Consider the following 15,964-nt stretch of genomic DNA (forward strand, 5'->3'; position numbering starts at 1 on the left):
AGTATAAATAACTGTTAGTTAGCAGGGTTGGGGGGAGGAGGAAGCAACCACTGTGCAACTCTCTCTTTCACTGATACAGAGAGCAAGTCTTATGAGCTTCCTCGGTGTAAAACTTTATTATACAGAGCAAAATGGATTTATATGGAGGTTTGGTTCCTTGTGGCAGCAGTACTCCTGCATGCTATCATGGCCCTATAACTGAGCCCTCCCAGAGCTGAGTTGGTTCAGTGTCTGTGTTGCTCTACTGAGGAGCTGTTACCCCAAATCTGTGCCTTGGCTGGGGGAGACCAGAACTTCTGGCCCAAGAGGACAGAGTGGTGGGGAGCCCCAAAGGGCAGGTAGGCGGGATGAGAGGCATGGTCAGCATACCAGGTGACAGCCCTAAGGGGACCTCCGTGATCGAACCTGTTACAGGGTGGACATAATGATCAAAGCTGAGCAGGACATGGGGCAGCTCCTGGAATTTTGCCCAGGAATAAAAATTATTTGATCAGACTTGTTGCAAAATAGGGTTTGGCAGGGAAGGTAGGTGAATAGGGTTGTAGCTAAATTTATACATTGCCCCCTTAATCCTCATTTAAGTTTGGGGGTGGTGAGGTCCCAGCAGTAGGTTGGCTGTGGAATGTTGACAGCAGCTCCCCTCAGGTATATGTAAATAATTATGGGCTTATCTGCACTGAGCACTTTTATCCACTGGGGACTCCCTGCCATTTATGAATAAAGTTGTAGTCTACATAAACCACATCCAGTGTCTCCTGTCCTCCTTCCAGCAAAACCGGACAATGAGGAGTGATGCCTTGATTAAACATCTCTATCTAGCTATGGTACCTTCCAGGTCATCCATTCTCAGAATATCTGATCACCGCATGATCTGAAATATTGTTGTCAACCTCATAATACCTCTGCAAAGCAGGGAAGTATTATCATCCTCCCATTTATAGATAGGGAAGTGAGGCACAGAAAGTCTAAGTGATTTGCCCAAGGTCACGAAGTCAGCCCTTGGCAGAGCAGGGAACTGAATCGGAGTCTCTTACATCCCAGGCCAATACCCTGACTGCTGGACAATCCTTCTTCTCAAGTGTATCCTCTGAAGGAGGCACATATAACAATTTCATGCTTCTAGAGGCACAAGGGAGCAACTGGTAATACTGCCACATAAGATAAAAACTCAATGCAGTTAGAGAATGTGATCCTAGACTTCCAGGCATGGAAATCCCACAGATTTCAGTGGGAACTCTGAACACAGAAAGCTTGCATAAGCTGGTTCAGATATTTGCCTGATTTTTCCTAAGGATGCTAAAATGGTTAACCAGTTAAATGATAGTGCTTAACCGGTTAACCACTTTAACTTAGGGCCTGATGTCTGGCTCACTACCTGACCCACCCTTTGTGGCTCAGGTTGCTGCAGCCTGGCACAGCTGGCTGCCACCAGAGCTCACTGGCAAGGGATGGTTAACCAATGAGCATACCGATAAGCCTCAGGCTTACCAGTTAATTGTTTAACATCCCTAATTTTTCCTTCATTATACATCTCTTAGCATTAGTGGATTTACACCAAATCCTTGTGGACACATTTTAAAAGAAACAAGCAGATATACATAATTACACAAAGAGACTCCTGCAGAAAAATCACCACAAAATGTTTGGAAAACTGTCACATTTAAATTTTTTATAATACAGTTGTTTGTACTTTTCTTTAAACAAAAAATTAAGGAACATTTTAGTCTATGTTCCTCACCTGAAACACGGATTACTAGCCTGAAATGGCAAATGTGATCAAGAACATTTCATTTAAAATCTCTATTTCTTGCCTCCACAAGTTTAAAAAAAAATTCTCTGAAGTTTTCATATCACCACCACTACCTGTGAAGCACCAGCAATACACTCAATAGTGTTCAAGACTGATAAAATCAATGTCTTCCCCAAGCAGCTTTCAATATACAAGATAGCTGCAGATAAAACAAGATACACTGGGAGACCCAGAACAATTTTATTTCATCAGAATATACGAATGGCCATACATACTGGGAGAGATCAAATGTCCATCTAGCCCAGTATTCTGTCTTCCAACTGTGGCCAATGCCAGGTGCACCTAGTCAAGAGTGAATTTACAATGACATCTGCTTCAGTACATCTAGCAAACACAAATGTCACGCTGCGACAGCTTTAACTCATGTTTTTAAGGTGCTATAACAACACATTACACTGCAATGACCACTCTTTCTTACATGACTACATTTTATACACGTCTTGTCCACCTGAAAGTCATTTTTTAAACTTTAAGCAAATTCTATTTCTTTGTTTTTGCTTTATTTATATTTGAAAATTGTAAGGAAAATACATTTTCCATGCTTAAAGCAATTTGGGGACAAATAATCAATTTTTGGTTTGTCGGCAATTTCCAAAAACTGGAAAAAAAAACTCAAAACTGAAAAAACCCTGGTTTGACTCAAATTGAAACTAATGTGCAATTTCGCAAAACAAAAAAAGTAGACAAAAATGTGTCATTTCAGGTCAAACTAAGTGTTTAGTTTCCAGGCCATCTTAAAAATAAAATCAAAGAAAGTGAAGGGTAAGATTTACCAAAAAAAGAGTGAACATTGCCATTCAAGCTTCTGTGAAAAAGCAATTGTACCTTGAGGAAGTGCGCAACTTGATGGAAGCTTTCTTTTCAACAATGGCGAAACACTGTGAGCTAGCTCAGACAAAGCTGGTAATAAAAAGGCGCTATTTTGTGCTTTCTGGGGATAGCTTTGTACATTCTCAGGAGAATAGAGTGCTCTTTAAAGGACTCTCTATATAACAAGCTGATGATCAGAGAACATTACAAAACAAACAAGGATTAACCAAAATAGACAGGGAGGAAGGCTGGAAGTGATTACAGTGGACTTGTGATACATTACAGCTATGCAGAACACAAACCAGTTTTGGGTCACAACAGTAATAAAACTAGAGATGTTTACATTCTTACTTAAGTGTCTCTTCTCTCCCCATGTGCAAACATGTGGACTACACATCTGGACCAAAGAGCATTATGGGACACTTCCTTAGGAAAGGTAGATTATTTTGTATATTTGTTTTTTTTTAAAAAACTTGCTTATAATATGTGAGTCTTTTGATAGCATAGTGATGCCAGTTCCTACTAGAATAGAAGTACCACACAAAAGAAACACTGAATTACCAGATAACTGGCCTCAGCATATTATGCCAACAAGTAGCCATTATCAGATTTTAATATATAGATATTTCAAAGCAGTTTTACTTGATATTAGGCAGCAGGATATTCTCATCTGATAATACTGTATTAGTCAGAAGAAAGCAAAGTAATAGCCTCAGTTGAAGATATAGAAAAAACAGACAAATCAGTACTGAGGGAAGCTGGCACAATGATCATGCTGGTTTGGTTTGATTACTGACGACTATAAACAAATTATATTCACAGCACAGAGGAAAGCTAGAAAACAGATTACAGCTGCTCCCCGAGTTACGACCACCTCCACTTACGACCATCCACACTTATGACCAAAGCGGTCGTAAATGTGGATCCGAGTTACGAATGGTGATCCACACTTACGAACAGAGCGGTCGCCATGTAACTCTATGTCTATAGGATCAAGTTACAAACACTTTGAGTTACAGACCAAGTGTTGGTCCGTAACTTGTTCGTAACTCAGGGAGCAGCTGTAATCCCTAATACAAACTATTATCCATAAAATCTAGGCCTACAATAGTGTCTATTTAGCCTGATTTTAATGGATCCATCAAGAAGATAACCTGTTGAAGCAATTAGTCTACTGGGGAAGAAGAGGAGGAGACAGAAACACAGCTAAAGAGAATGCCAAATTAACTATTTTAACCTAACAATGTACTCTACATCAAATGGTAACTAATCCTAACTAGAGTTGTGTCATCATGATTTTAAGACTGTGCAAATGTGGCAGGCAGAATAAATAAAATGATGTTTTCTAGCTCTACATTAATTTTCTTTTAAAACCAATATTGGGTCTCTTCTTTGCTAGTCATGATTAAGATTAAGATTAACCCATTAAAAATTAAAGGATTAGTCTCATATCCAAGTCTTTTCACATATTAGTGTTTGGTTTCCCACTCCTCCACCCCTCAGCATGATGTGTTCTGAGCCTCTCTGAGCAATGACAGTTTCACACACTGGACTCTTATCTTACAAATTTAAAAGCAATTGAAAAAAAAAGTAATCAGGATTTAGAGCCGTCTCTCTAAATGCAAAAAAAGATAAACTAAAATCTATTTACAGTACAGTACACATGCCAAGCTACTGAATATTCAGTTTGATATATTCAGAAATGGGAAATTCACTACTAGTCACACAATATTAAGGGTTTTCATTTAGTCCTGTCCTCTGATATTTTTAGCCTGCTCTTCAAATAAACAACTTGGTTTTTTTTCAATTTCAAGGCCAGGAAAAGGGATTCATAATTTTTTCTGATCTGCAGCTCCCTTACCAACATAAAACAAGTCAGGAATAAATGCAGAGGAGCATTAGGGAGGGGATGGACTTTATAAAGGAGATTACACACATAGGAGGAAACCAGGATGTTTATTCCATGGGAAATTTCAACATTAGTTTCTGTTCTGAATCAGAAGAGAGAGCTGAAATATCAATGTTTTGTGGAACAAAAACATTCTAAAAGGTTAGGACTTAGAGCGTGGCGCTGCTGTCTCAGGCTAGCCGAGGGCTGTGCTTAAAGGGACCCGACCCCCACCCCGGACAGACAGTTCTCAGGGTTCACCGCTTGCTTGTCTACCTCGATGAGGGACAGCAAAGCAGTCCTGACTTGGAGTGCCCTGAGTGCCCACACTCAGCACATCACAGCACTCGGCCATCAGCCCGGCTGCACTTGCCGCAGGCTGCCACCCAGGGGGATCAGTTAGGGGGCCGCAGGAGAGCTCCCACCCCGAGGAGCCCGCAGAGCCTCCCCAGTCCTCCCCATTGGCGGCTCGTACCCCATTCCTCCCTCACCTCCTTCCACTTACCCCTCCATAGCCCCCCATCCTGATGTAAAAAATAAAGGACACGTGTGTTCAAAAATAGAAACTCTTTATTTAACAAAACTGGGGCGGGGGGGAGGATTAACCTCTGGGGAGACTGGGAAAAGGAAGTGGGAGAGGGGAAGAGAGAGGGTGGGAGAGGGGAGGGGGAAACCTGGGAGGAGGGAGCAGGAAGGGGGAAGCCAGGGGAAGACGGAGGAGGGGAAGTATCAAACTATGGTATGCCATATCTTCAGTACTGTGTACAGATGTGATCTCTTCACCCCAGAAAAGATATTTTGGCCTTGGAAAGGATTCTGAAAAGGGCAACTAAAATGATTAGGGGTTTGGAACAGGTCCCATATGAAGCGAGGCTAAAGAGACTGGGACTTTTCAGCTTAGAAAAGAGGAGACTGAGGGGGGATATGATAGAGGTATATTAAATCATGAGTGGTGTGGAGAGGGTGCATAAAGAAAAGTTCTTCATTAGTTCCCATAATAGAAGGACTAGAGGACACCAAATGAAATTAATGGGTAGCAGGCTTCAAACTAATAAAAGAAATTTCTTCTTCAACAAAGCAAATAGTCAACCTGTGGAACTCATTGCCACAGGAGGCTGTGAAGGCTAGAACTATAACAGAGTTTAAAGAGAAGTTAGATAAAGTCATGGAGGTTGGGTCCATGGAGTGGTATTAGCCAGGGGGTAGAAATGGTGTACCTGGCCTCTGTTTGTGGAAGGCTGGAGATGGATGGCACGAGACAAATGGCCTGGTCATTGTCTTCGGTCCATCCCCTCTGGGGTACCTAGTGTTGGCCGCTGTCGGCAGACAGGCTACTGGGCTAGATGGACATTTGGTCTGACCCAGTACAGCCGTTCTTATGTTCTAAGTTAAGGGCTCAGGGTCGGGGGTCTCACTGGACCACCTTGATTTTCATGCAAACCTGATCCTGGGTTCGCATGTGGCCTTTGGTGGCCAGGCTGGCAGCTATCCTGCCCTAGACGGCCACTTTCCTGTGCCTAGTGCAGAGGTCGTGGATATTGGAGGCCTCCCCCAAAACCTGGATGAGGTCCATGATCTCCGCACTAGACCAGGCGGGCACCCACCTCTTGCAGCCCCGGGCAGGCTCCTGGGAGCCACCAGCCTGGTCCCGGGAAGAGGCGGAGGGCTGGGTGGCAGCGGGTGGCTGGCTCGTGCCGTGCCAGGTGCAGGGTCTGCTGGCTGGGTGCTGGCAGGCTTGCACGTAGCCCAGACCGTGCCCCTTTAAGGGCTCCGGGGCCAGGAGGGGGGCAGAAGAGTATCCCTGGTTGTGCCCAGAGTGGCCACCAGGGCAAGCTGGGAAGGGCTAGCCTCTAACTAGTTTGAATTAAGTGGCTACACAGCCCTTAATTCGAACTACTTAATTTGAACTAGGCGTTAGTCCTCATAGAATGAGGTTTACCTAGTTCGAATTAAGCGCTCCGCTAGTTCGAATTAAGTTTGAACTAGCGGTTTGCCTGTGTAGTGCCTATTAAAGTTAATTCAAACTAATGGCTGTTAGTTCAAATTAACTTTGTAGTGTAGACATACCCTGAGTCCCTCTGCCTGGATGCGGGAGCAATGCCCTTGCACCTGCACCCCACGGTCAAGAGACGATTCTGGAGGCTGTACACCAGTTCTGACTGGTGGGACCAGCTGGTGATAAAGGGGTGGGATGACCAGCAGTGGCTCAACAACTTCCACATGTGGAAGGCCACTTTCTTTGAGCTGTGTGCCTGGCTCACCCCTGCCCTCCGGAGACGCAACACCCAGCTGCAGCTCACCATGCCCCTGGAGAAGAGGGTCACCATTGCCGTCTGGAAGCTCACCACCCCCGAAAGCTACCAGTCGGTGGGCCACCAGTTTGGCACGGGGAAGTCCACCATCGGGGTCCTCCTCATGGAGGTAAGGCATTCTTGGGCTGCAGTCCCTGCGGGGGGCAGGAGGAGTCCTGGAAAAGGGGGACCCTAGGGAAAGGGGTGTGAGGGGTGGAATGGGGGGAAGCCCCATTCCCAGGGGGGTTGTGCTCCTGGGGTGAGTCCTGGAGTGTTTGAGGGGAAGGGGATGGGTACCTCTCAAGGGCTCAGGCATCAACTCCATGAGGGCCATCAACTCTGTCCTGAAGCACAGGGTCATCCGCCTCAGAGTCCTGGACTCAATTGTGGCCGGATTTGCATTTCCTGGGCTTCCCTAACTGTGGAGCAGTGATCGATGGGACCCACATTCCTATCTGCGCACCACAGCATCATGCCACCCAGAACATTAACAGGAAGGGCTATTTCTCTACAGTGCTGCAGGCCCTGGTCGACCACTGTGGACAGTTTCTGGATATTTTTGTTGGGTGGATGGGCCGGGGACACAATGCCCGCATATTCAGGAACTCTAGCCTCTACCACAAGCTGGAGACTGGCATATTCTTCTCCCAGAGGGACTTTCACGAGGGGGATGTACAAATGACACTGTGCATCGTCAAGGACATGGCCTACCCACTAATACCGTGGCTCATGAAGCCCTACGCTGTCCACCTGGACCCCATCGGGGAACAATTCAACGTGCACCTCAACCGGGCGCACATGCAGGTCAAATGCACCTTCAGGTGCCTCAAGGTGCAATTCAGGTGCCTCCTGACTCGCCTCGACGTGGGGGAGCGCAACATCCCTCAGGTGGTCACGGCGTGTTGTGTTCTCCACAACATAGTGGAGGGCCAAGGGGAGGTCTTCCTCCTGGGGTGGGGGACAGAGGCCAGCTGGGAGTGAAGGGCCTTTGAACAGCCACAGACAACTACCATCCACCAGGCCCATCATTTGGAGGTGTGCATTCGGGAGGCCCTGAGGGAGAGTTTTTCTGAAGGACCCCAGTAACTCTCCCCAGGGCCTCCCCAATGGGAGCCTGTGCCTTGCCCACCACAACGCCTCCCTGCCCCCCTTCCCTTTACAATCAATAAAAACAGCAGTTGTAAGTTAAACAACAAAAACTTTGTTGTTTTTTTTTTAAACAAAAAGTAACTGGGGAAAAGGGGGGCTGAGAACCTGGATGGGAGAGTGCGGGGGATCAGGGCAGCAAGTGGCATGTGGTGCAGCTGCAAGTGGTGCCTTGGGTTGGGGAACCTTGGTAAACTCAGGGGTGGCCGGGGCCTGGGACCACAGGGGGGCGGGCAGGATGGGGGGCTGGAGAGCGGACAGTGATGGCTGGGAGGGACTAGGGGAGGGGCACAGTCTGGGGGAGCTGGAATGGGGACAGGATCTGGAGTGGGAGGGCTAGAGTGGGGACAGGAGCCAGGTGTGCCATCACTTCCCAGATGGTGGTGCACAAGTTTTCACCCTGTCGCACAAGCTGGTCCCACATCCGGTTGCGCCAATCAGCATCATCCCAAACCTTCTGGGCCAGGGTTTGTTGCATGTCACACAGGATGGACACGTGCTCCCTCATGAGATCTTCATGGACCCTCCTGTGCTTGTGGCTCCCTTGGGGTTAGGCGGCTGCCTCTGATGGCGTGGATGGCCCCTCAGCAACGGCTGGTCCGGCTGTGGAGGAAAAGAGGGGAGGCAGTCAGTCATCTATGCAGACATTGTCCCTGAGACTGTGCCCTCCTCTGTGAGCAGCGAGTAACTGTCCTCAGAGCAGGGGATGGTGATGTCCCAAAAGCAAGGCCACGTGTGGCCTGCACAGCAGGCCCTGCCCCACAGGGGCCCCGAGGTGCACAGGAGACCATACGGCCCGCTCCCACCCCATGGATAAGCAGGCCAGGGAAGTGTCCGGCCACGGGGGATTCCATAGGCGGGAGAGGGGCCTGGAGCGGCCTGACCCTCTCTGGGGCCCACACACACACCTGCACCTGGCAGCACTGTCCATGGGAGCAGGTGGTGACTCGCGCGTGCAGGCGTGGCCATGTGCTCTGTGCGGCACTCCTCGTCTGTGTAGGGTTGTGCGTGTACCCTTGCACCCAGCCTGCTTCCAGCGGTGGCTGGCAGGGGGAGAACGTCCCTTCTAGGGGTCAGATGCGTGCGGGGCTTCCCTCCAGCCTGTGAGCAGCTGCCAGTGTGTGCTCTGGGGCTGGCTCCTGAGACTACGTTGTACACACTGCCGCTGCACGTGCTTGCACATGCACTGACAGTAGCATGCTGTCCAGGCCGAACATACCAAGCGACGATCGCACCCCATCCTCTCTGAGCCCACCTCCTCCCGCCCTGTATGTGTAACAAAATGAGAACACTCACCTGATGATCCCTCCCGACGTCAGATGATGCCTGGGAGATCTCCAGGCCCTGGGGAACCGGCTCCAGGCTGAGGGTGATGATGCTGCCAGTGTCCTCCTCCTGCTGCTGCTGTTCGTCATCCTCTTCCTCCTCAAGGAGCTCTGGGCGGGCGAGCATGGGTGTCTCTAGGCCCGAGTCCACGTATGGGTGGGGAAAGGGCTTCCCTTCCCCCTGGGATCAGATGCAGCTCTTTGTAGTAGGGGCAGGAGTGGGGTTCTGCCCCAGAGCGAGAGCTGCGTTCCCTGGCTTGGGCGTACCCTTGCTGGAGCACCTTCACCTTGTTCAGTACTTGGTCCAAGGTGTGAGGGTGGTGTCCCTCTGGGCCAGAGCTTCAGCCATGCGCCCATAAATGTCCGCATTACGCCTCCGGGAGCAGAGATCCTGCATTGTTTCCTCCTTGCCCCACAACTCAAGGAGGCACAGGATCTCCGCCCTGGACCAGAAGGGTGCCCAGCATTTGGTGCCCTTGGGTGGGTCCTTGGAGCCCTAGTTCTGCTTCCTGTGTGGGCCAGGGCTGTCACGGGGGCTTGTGGCTGTGCCACGGATCAGCAGGTCTTCAGCAGTCAGAGCGCTGCTGCAAGGCTGGCTTCCTGCCACAAGGCGAGTCCAGGGTGCCTGCAGCTTTTAGAGCTGGCAGGAGATAGGAACTATGATTAGGAGCTGTGATTAGTTTGGACTGAGTGTCCACCAGGGCACCTGTGCTTTTTCCTGGCAGCCTCTTCTTTTGAAAAAAAACTCTCTTTTCCGTGTCCACACACACTTTTTTCCAAAAAAGCTCTTTCAGAAAAGGCTTCTTTCTTGTAGAATGAGGTTTACCAATGTCGGAAAATCCCCTGCGTTCTTTCGATTTTGTTTCAAAAGAACACAATAGCAGTGTAAGTGAAGTTTTTTCGGAAAAATGGCTGTTTTTCTGAAGAAACCCTGCAGTCTAGACAAATTCTTACACACACACACACACACACACACACACACACACACACACACCCACACCCCACAAACCCACTTTTGTGACTCTTCTGAGTTCATAAGGACTATGTGAATGCATGATCCAGCTGTAGCACCTGGCAGCCTCAGCTAGAGCCATCTTCTGGATGTTCAGGTTATGGTCCCAAGCAGAGAGGAGTTCTCAAGGGAGCTAGGTTGCTCCACTGTTCAGGTCCACTGGGGACTGAAAGTAAGGGAGTTTGGCTATTTCCTTTATCCCATTGCTGCTCCTGGAAACCCCTTGCTGCACTGTCTTTCCTCTGAGGCTTGGTAAGAAATGGTGTGTTCTTGCATCACATTTCCCTGGTGCTCCTTTGCACAGCATGTTCCAGGGAATTACATCCCATAGAGAGGGCAGAAAAGAGGGGAGGTAACAGAAGGAATATTCAGATAACCCCCCAGCCCTCATCTCCTGGTGCTTCCCATATTGCTCCCTGCTTTTATCCATTAAGGAATTAAAAAAAAAAAAAAAGGAATCACAGAATCACTGACCTTGTCAGTTCTTCTTGCAACTGAGCATGGTCTGGTGGAAAGAATTTCACCACAAATTTTACGACAACATGCTTCGGTCCTAGGAGGAAAGACCAAGGAAAATTCATGAAACATTTGGAACAATCTGCACGTTCTCATATGGAAACAGAGTATTAAGTAAAAAATAATATTAACCTGTTTTCTACTAGTATTTTTGAAGTTCCTCAGATTGGTTAATAACTTGTGTTTAACAGATCACAAAAGGAAGCCTTAACACATTCCCACTGATATATTCTATACCTCTTTTCTTTCTCCCTCCAGCCCCCCATATTGCTGGCAATACTGGGTCATTAAGCAAACTACCTTTGCTGTTAAACCTTTTCCTTTAATTATATATTCCTATATCTACCTTACCTTGCTGCCATTATCAATAAAGCTGCTACCCCTAGTACTTGCCACAACTTTCTAAAATCTGCCACTATCTGATCCCTTCAATGGGCTATGGAATGTGTGTTTCTATATAAAGTTTAGTTTAAAATCTGAATGACAGAAGTAAAACACTTTACATACAGAAACATGATTATCATTGTGTTTGATAGAAATTGACTCAGCATGATCAATAGCAAAAGGATATGATCCAAATCTTAAGCAGGTTATACATGAATGAAAACTGGTAGCATCTTAGCTGCACTGTTTCCTCAGTACTGTAAAAAACTAGCACTGATCAAAGGTGTGTTGAGTGCATGTATAAGCATTATTATTAACCATAGTATTGGCAGGCTACCAAAGATGAATTTTAACTAGCAGACTCTTTGATTTTAAAATGTCACTATGAATACAACGTATATAGCACACAACATGTGTTATAGGTACATATCTGAAGTTAAAGTTGAGGATGTCCTCTTCAACCATTTAACTATTTTGGATTGATAAAGTAAATGACACAAAGTAAGCACTTACTTCTAATCTGTTTCATAATAGGTTTCAAAAGGTCCAGCCACACCTAAAAAAAAAAAAAAAAAAAGGAAGGAATTAAAAAATAAGCTACTGCTAGCAGCACCATTGTACGCTCTATTATACTGAGTTATTCAAATACAAATGTGACTGTTTGTGGTCACACACTCCCAAAGTTATCCACAAAGGGTTTTTTCTATCCATCCAATTAATTCTTTGACACAAGGAATTAAACATCTAACATGATGTTACTCTGCCTCATCCTTAAAAACAATACACATTGAGAACTAGAGAAAAACAGTCTCTTCCATGGATTAAGGCTGCACTGTCCAACATGCTAACCACTAGCCAAACGTGGCATGGCTAGTTGGCTTGAACTATGTGGCTATTTGGCTGGTTGAGTGTGGTTAGTTCGCTACAGCAGAAGCCACACAGAGATTCTCTGAGAGGATATGGCTCATCTTCACATGCATTCTGCATGGTAACAAACACTGAAGGTGATTTTCTGATCGGTTTCTTCTCTGTAGTAAGATGCCAGTGTTCATCTCAAGTCTCCCCACACTAAAGGGATGGGACTTTGGGAAAAATACAAGTAAAAGAACTGACTTTTTCATGCAGTTCTGAAACAGCTTTAGGAATGAATTTCAGGATGTAGTCATAGCAAGACATGAATCTGATTAAATATAATGTAAGGTGAGTCAACCACTAATGCTTCTAGTTCACCTACCCTCTGGGCAATAAGGAAGGTGAACTTAATTGACAGGTGAGACATAGATCACATTGCTAACGGAGCACAGAGAGCACTACATTAAGATCCTAGTCAGGACCTAGCTTTTTGACTGACAGAAAGGTTCTGATCAGGCCCTTCAAAACCCTGGCTGTTACCAAGCATATAAAGATTGAGCAACTGTCCATTGGCAGGCAACATGCACTAAGTGAGCTAAGTGAGCTAAGAGGCCCATCGTCTTGAAGGTAAGAAGATATTCCGAAACAGCTGAAATATTTGCTGTCGCTGGGGTTATATGGCTTTGCTGGGTCAAGACAGAAAATCTCCTCCATTTGGACAGGTAGTATTTTCTAGAAGAGTCCTTTCTGCTACCATTAAGGATGACCTGTATGGCTTTAGAGCAGGAGAGTTCTAGGCTGACAAATCAAATACCATACCATGAGATACAGAGCACGGGGGCCAGGATGCCTGACCCCACCACTTTTGTAGGTCAGGATATCCGCACAGGTTCTAATGTTGATAGCTGGACAGGATGACATTTGAAGGAGGCCTGGAAACCAAAATTGTCTGGCTTTGGGCCAGCTGGAAGAAAGAAGGCTGTCTAGTCAAATTTCTGTAGAACTCAAGGTAGCAGCAGAGTGGAAGGGAACTCATAACCAAAAGTGACTGGTCCAAGGTACGAGGAGTGCAATGGACCTAGGGTATGGACCCTGGGCTTTTCCTGGAGCAGTTTATTTTCTACTTCTCAAGAGGGAGTTTCCCAATCAGTCAAGCATTTTGACTGCCAAATCAGAAAACTACTTGGGACAGCCTCAGCAAGCATTTTGCCATCAGTCACACCAAGGAATTCTGGATGCCCGGGGTGATCTAGTGCCAATAGGATGATGTTTCACACACATCAAGGGGCATACCTTTATGCTAGAAGGGCCCTCACCTCAGAGGGAACTGTTACTATGGGATTCGTGCTGTGCTTGCTCGCTATATGCCCTGTTTATGCTTACAAGAAACAAAAATGGACTTGAGCAAATGGCATTACAGAAACACATGACACAATACAGCCCAGTCCAAATTCATGATCAAGGGTCTGTGTAATCAGGTCTGAGAGCGTGCCTTTCTCATGAAATCTGACCCTGTAAAGACAGGCTCTCACTTTAATTGAATCCTTTGTCACTCCCATACGTTCTATTGGGAGTATTGGCGAGATTTTCCCCCATGTTTATACCCATTTCCAGGGATGCTGAAAGGAGCAGCAACATGTCTGATGTTGAGACTTACAGGCAAGACCTGCTGGTCAGACGTCAGTTGTCCCAATACGAGAAGACTGTGGTGTCACCTTGCCTGAGCTGCTACTTTTCAGAACAGTTTTGTGAAGATCCTGGAAGTTGTACAGGTTGGACTTCCCTTGTCTGTCACCCTCAGGTCCTGCCCCACCCCAAATGAGGGAAATTCGCTGGATTAGGAGAGGTCTCCTGCCACCAGCATCCCAGGACACTCCCTCTCCCTCTGGCTGGCTCCACTCCAGCCTCATGGCTTTTGGGCTCCAGCCGGCAGGGCTTGGACTTGGGCTCCGGCCTGCTGGGGCTCCCTGGGAACGGCGCGACCCAGCAGCCATAGCCCTGCTTCTCCCCCACCTGACCGGGAATCCCCAGGAATGGGGCTTGCCAGCTGCCCTGCCCAGCCAGGGCTCCCCGGGGATGGGGCTTGCTAGTCCCTCTGCTGTCCCACCCAACCAGGGTTTCCCGGGGACAGGGCTCACCAATTCCACTGGAGCTCCCAGCCAGTTCTCACCCTCAGGTACCGGACCGTGGATATTGCCGGACCAGAAAGTCCTGGATTTCGGAGCTTCAATCTGTAGCTACTCAACACAGCAGCATTCTCTACTGAGAGTGGTGTGACCCCAACACAAACCTGAGGGATCATCTGCAAGAGGGATGAATGTCCACATAAAAGTATGATGTTGAGGTCAATGCAAAAGCCATACAGAAGAAGCCTGGTTCTATGTGTCTTCTGACTAGGCCCATGCAACACAGAATGATCTAAATTACTGTAGCCTATGCCTATAGGCTCACCTCAGCTCTCACAAGGGAGACAAGTCAGAGGGTCCTTCCTTCTTCCCCTCTCTGCTCTGGAGTTAGGCACAGAGCTAATGGGCATGTCCCTTTCTGACTATGGCCAATATACAGGTGCACATTTATGGCCTGAGTCTGATGGGCGTCCCACGTCAGTGCACTGGACTGTAGATGGTCACACTTAGTGGCTGAAGTGAAAGTCAAGGATCCCAGCAGTGTCAGAACCAAGTCAGAGTCTGAAGGACAGAACCAAGAGTCAAGGCAGAGCTAAAGTCAGGAATCAGAGCACAGGAATCATGTTACCAGGAGTCAGGGAGGGTAGGAGATGCGGTAATTCTGAGGCAGAGGGAAGGCTGGGCCAGGACAGGAACAAGACTGGGTGCAGGGCAAGATCGTGGCTGGGGCTGAAGAAGAGCAAAGCTGGATACAGGCTTGGAAAGAGATGAACACAGGGAAGCAGAGGGTCCGTAGCTGTGTGTGTACTGAGCTGCCAGTGAGCTGTTGATGCTGGGTTTAAGAACTGGCCTGCTGAGCTCCTCAGCCAATCAGGCAGGGCGGTCCCTTGGGCAGCCTAGTTGGCTCATTAGGGTGCCAGGAGTACTGAGCAGCCGCAGCTGCAGGGCCTTACTCCTGACTGCTCATCACCTGCTGTCATGTAGTGTTGGTACCTTGCTGGTTGCTATGCTGGGCAGTGGACTGTGGGTGACCCCCACTGGCGGCTGTTTGTAACACGGCCCAGCAGGACAGGGGTCATTATGCAAGTGGCTCCCAACCTGTCCAACCAGTTGGCTCCCAGGGAGTGAGACAAAGGAAGGAGGGCGAGATCCGGCCTCTGGCTGGGGGGCAGGTCTGGAAGAGGGTTTTAGTTTCTGTCTGGAATCATGGAGAAAGCAGCCTAAGCAGGGGGCTGGGATTTAAGGACCCAGTCTCCCCCATCTCAAGGATTATCCTAGGCCTGGCCCTGTAACTGGATTATATCTATGCTGTGCTGTATCCTGGAGAAGCAATAAACTCCCTCTATTCTACCGGCTGGTGGAGTCTGTTCATGCCACTACAGGGATGCAGGAGGCGGGGGAACCCCGACGCGCTGCCACACCTGCTCCATGAGGTGCATCTGAAGTGCGAGCTTTAGTGCCTGCTGTATTCTAGGGATGCCGGGTGTCCAGTATTGTATCGGACAGTCCGGTATTTGCGCGCTCAGTCCGGTAAAAAAAATCAGAAAATACAGAACATGTGCAATATCCGGTATTTTCTGATTTTTCCGACTGCGCACCGGACGGAAGCTTGGCGTGGGCAGGGGGAGTAGCTGGGAGGCAGGGAGCCCTCAGTTGGTTGAGCGTGAAGAGGAGGGGAAGCCTTCTCCTCGTTTATGCATCGCCGGGAGCCTGCGCAGGACAGGCAGCAAGTGCCCAGGTCAGTCCCACTCTCCGCCAGCCAATTTGCTCACCCTTCCCCCCCTTCCCGGCTAGCTGGTTCTCC

General features: G+C 48.0%; 1 protein-coding gene across 8 annotated transcripts in view; it reads right to left on the reverse strand.

Annotated features, from left to right (window-relative positions):
* The window catches only part of FARP1 (FERM, ARH/RhoGEF and pleckstrin domain protein 1), a 311,742-nt gene that overhangs the window by 95,319 nt on the left and 200,459 nt on the right, over positions 1–15,964 (reverse strand). For all 8 annotated transcript variants that reach the window (XM_075918778.2, XM_075918777.2, XM_075918776.2 and 5 more), the window contains exons 4-5: positions 11,696–11,738; positions 10,757–10,835 (exon numbers count right to left, since the gene is read on the reverse strand). In XM_075918778.2, coding sequence (XP_075774893.2) covers positions 10,757–10,835; positions 11,696–11,738 — 122 coding nt within the window. The remainder of the gene's footprint in view (positions 1–10,756; positions 10,836–11,695; positions 11,739–15,964) is intronic.

Source organism: Pelodiscus sinensis, chromosome 1 (assembly GCF_052426305.1).
Source record: "Pelodiscus sinensis isolate ZL-2025 chromosome 1, ASM5242630v1, whole genome shotgun sequence".
In the NCBI taxonomy this organism is placed as follows: domain Eukaryota; kingdom Metazoa; phylum Chordata; order Testudines; family Trionychidae; genus Pelodiscus; species Pelodiscus sinensis.